At 39.7% G+C, this 2,970-nt stretch overlaps 1 protein-coding gene across 1 annotated transcript; it reads left to right on the top strand.

Annotated features, from left to right (window-relative positions):
* The first annotated feature begins 1,977 nt into the window (after positions 1–1,977).
* Positions 1,978–2,433, top strand: LOC149806867 (general transcription factor II-I repeat domain-containing protein 2B-like). Its single transcript, XM_089979124.1, has one exon. The coding sequence runs from the start codon at positions 1,978–1,980 to the stop codon at positions 2,431–2,433; it is 456 nt and encodes a 151-aa protein (XP_089835250.1).
* The last annotated feature ends 537 nt before the right edge of the window (positions 2,434–2,970 follow it).

Raw genomic sequence — 2,970 nt, 5'->3', positions numbered from 1 at the left:
CAGGTCTAAATAATTGTTCTGTACCTGTCGCAAATTCAACTTGTGCTTGCTAACGTTCTTGAAGTTTTTGTCTTACAGAATCTCTCACAGGAAGAAATTTTTTATTGCTTCTAGTCGCTCTCGAGCTAGTCTAGCGGAATGTGCTTCTCCAATTTTGGCCATTATTGTTAACTTAAATTTTTAATTCACAGCAGCAGAGGGGGCGACGACAACAAAACGCAGCAACAACGGCGACAATTACGTTTACAACGAAGCGTCAACGCGTTTTTTTAAAGGGTTTATTTCGCCCCTTTCTTTTGCCTGAAAAGTTGTGGGATTCGCCCCCTCTGCTGCTAATGATGAGTTAACAATTTACACCTGACTTTTTCCTTAGAAATATCTGACAAGTCATTCTTTATAAAGCTCAGACTTTTTAATCCTGTTGCAAGAGAGTTTTGATGCACTGGATCCCCAGAAAAATCAATGTAGAGGAGGAATGGTTACTCAAGTCGTTATTCCACTTTCTTACTACTCTTTCTTCCATATACGTTTCCAACTTTTCTCATGGGCTTATCATCATACCTTTAAACCAGGGGTCTCCAAACTACGGCCCGAGGGCCGGATGCGGCCCGCGAGGCCCTCACATCCGGCCCGTGGAGACCTTTTTGTCTACGGAAAAAAATTACGGAAATTTACGTGTATCCTGCCAAGATCAGCCGCCGCTTACGTGGACGTTATGTTTTTACCGAATTAAAATAGAGGCGCGCAGTAGTGCGTTATGTTTTCCAACCGATCACTACATTGCAAAACCTTATTCGCTGCTTAGTTTTTCTACTTCCGTTCACAGTCAATGAGATGATATAACGCCATCTAGTGGCGGAGTTTTTAAATGGTTTGCTGCTTGTTCAAGACTTGATTATTTTGATCACAGTTTGCCAATTGCGGTTGACTGCTGCGATGAGGAGGTGTTGGTGTCAGTTAGCGTCTGATTGCGAATATTCTGAAGAGGAAACATTAAAAGTAACAATCTCTCTACCATAAGTGGATATATTTGCACACTATATTCAGGTAAGTTTAACTTAAGAAATCATAAGAATTTTTAAAAATTGTTTCGGGTCATTTGCAGCTATAATTGCGACGAAATTAGTTCGCATAATCAGGTTTTTTGAGCGATATTGTGTGCAAGATACTTTCAGTTTCACTATTTATTCATGTTGAATTCACTTTATTTTAGTGCCCAGCGATGGCCGAGAAGAGGAAAAGAAAAATAGACGATGAGTGTCGGCAATTTCAAGAAGAATGGAGTTTGAAATACTTCTTCATCAAATCCGGCGAGAAAGCATTGTGTGTGATTTGCAACGAAACCGTGGCTGTGATGAAAGAATACAACCTGCGCCGTCATCATCAAAGCAAACATCAGGAGAAATATGCACAGTTGGAGGGTAAAGTCCGTGCCGAAAAATTTTCTAAATTACAAAATCAACTCACATCTCAGAGGACATTGTTCAGTAAATCCTCAAATGAAAATGAATCCTTAACTAAGGCCAGTTATAAAGTTGCCTACGTCCTGGCTAAAAGTGGCAAACCGTTTACAGATGGTGAAGTAGTGAAGGAATGTTTGTTGGAGGTGGTTGAGGAACTTTGCCCAGAAAAGTCAAAACAATTTGAAAGTGTAGCTTGGGTGCAAATAAGATTGCCCGCCGTGTTGCAGACATGGGTGAAAACACTGTGACTCAAATAGCGAAAAATGCAAGCAAGTTTCGCCATTTTTCAATTGCAATGGATGAATCGCTGGACAGCTGTTCCACCTCTCAACTGCTTGTGTTCATTAGAGGTGTAGATGAAGACATGAACATAACACAAGAGCTGGCTTCCCTACACAGCATGTATGGCACTGTTACCGGAGAGGATATATTCAATGAGTTGAAAAAAACATTTGCTGATTATAACTTGGACTAGACTAACCTCATTTGCCTAACTGTTGATGGAGGAAAGAACATGAGTGGCATAAAGAAAGGCTTGGTTGGACAAGTGAAGCAGATGTGTAATGAGAAAAACATTCTACAACCAATGTTCCTGCACTGTATTATTCACCAGCAAGCTTTGTGTGCTAAATATGTGGACATTAGCAGTGTATTGAATCCTGTGGTGAAGATGGTGAATTTAATAAGGTCACATGGGCTCAACCACAGACAGTTCAGAGACATGTTGAAAGATACAGACACAGAATCGCAAGATTTACCATATTACACAGCAGTAAGATGGCTAAGTTGTGAGAAAGTTCTGAGCAGAGTATTTAAGTTAAGAAAGGAAATAGGTGACTTCCTGGAAAGTAAAGGCAAGCCACAGCCATTACTGTCTGATGAAGAGTGGGTATGGAAATTGGCCTTTGCTGCAGACATAACTAGTCATTTAAATTTTCTGAACCTAAAACTACAAGGTGTTCATGTGTAGTGTATCAATGTGTTATTAAATAATAACTGAATAAAATAATATTAAATAAATAATTAAAAACAACATCCATGTTTTGATTCTTTTTTATTTGGACCTCGAGTGTGTAGTCGGCCCCCGAAATGCTGTTTGATAGTTAATGCGGCCCTCGGGCTGAAAAGTTTGGAGACCCCTGCTTTAAACTATTCATTTGTTCTCCATACCCAACAATATTTGTCAAGCATCTGATCTATAATTATTTCGGCCTTGCGCTTAGCAAAACAAGTGACCAAACGTAAATGTTCTGGCAATCTCCGAAACATGACTGTCTGTCTCTTGACTTTTTCTTCCGTAATTTGTATTTGTTTTTCCTTCTTCTTCTGGCTTAAAGACATCTCCACTGATTGCTCGTATTTTATATCTTTCAAAAGGCTAGAATTACTTCTCTCTAGCTGTTGATTTCAAGAGTATTGTCACTGCATACAAGATGACGTTCACCGTGTTGGCTCGAGCTTCTGCAAATCGAAGTTCCACACGAAGTTGCCCTGATTTCATAGGATG

This window comes from Sinohyriopsis cumingii, chromosome 1, assembly GCF_028554795.1.
Source record: "Sinohyriopsis cumingii isolate HCF-2022 chromosome 1, ASM2855479v2, whole genome shotgun sequence".
NCBI lineage: Eukaryota > Metazoa > Mollusca > Bivalvia > Unionida > Unionidae > Sinohyriopsis > Sinohyriopsis cumingii.
This window is presented reverse-complemented; position numbering and strand designations above follow the sequence as displayed.

Bases quoted from the DNA above. Each gene is read 5' to 3' on its own strand.
- LOC149806867 (XM_089979124.1), top strand. From the start codon at position 1,978: ATGAGTGGCATAAAGAAAGGCTTGGTTGGACAAGTGAAGCAGATGTGT.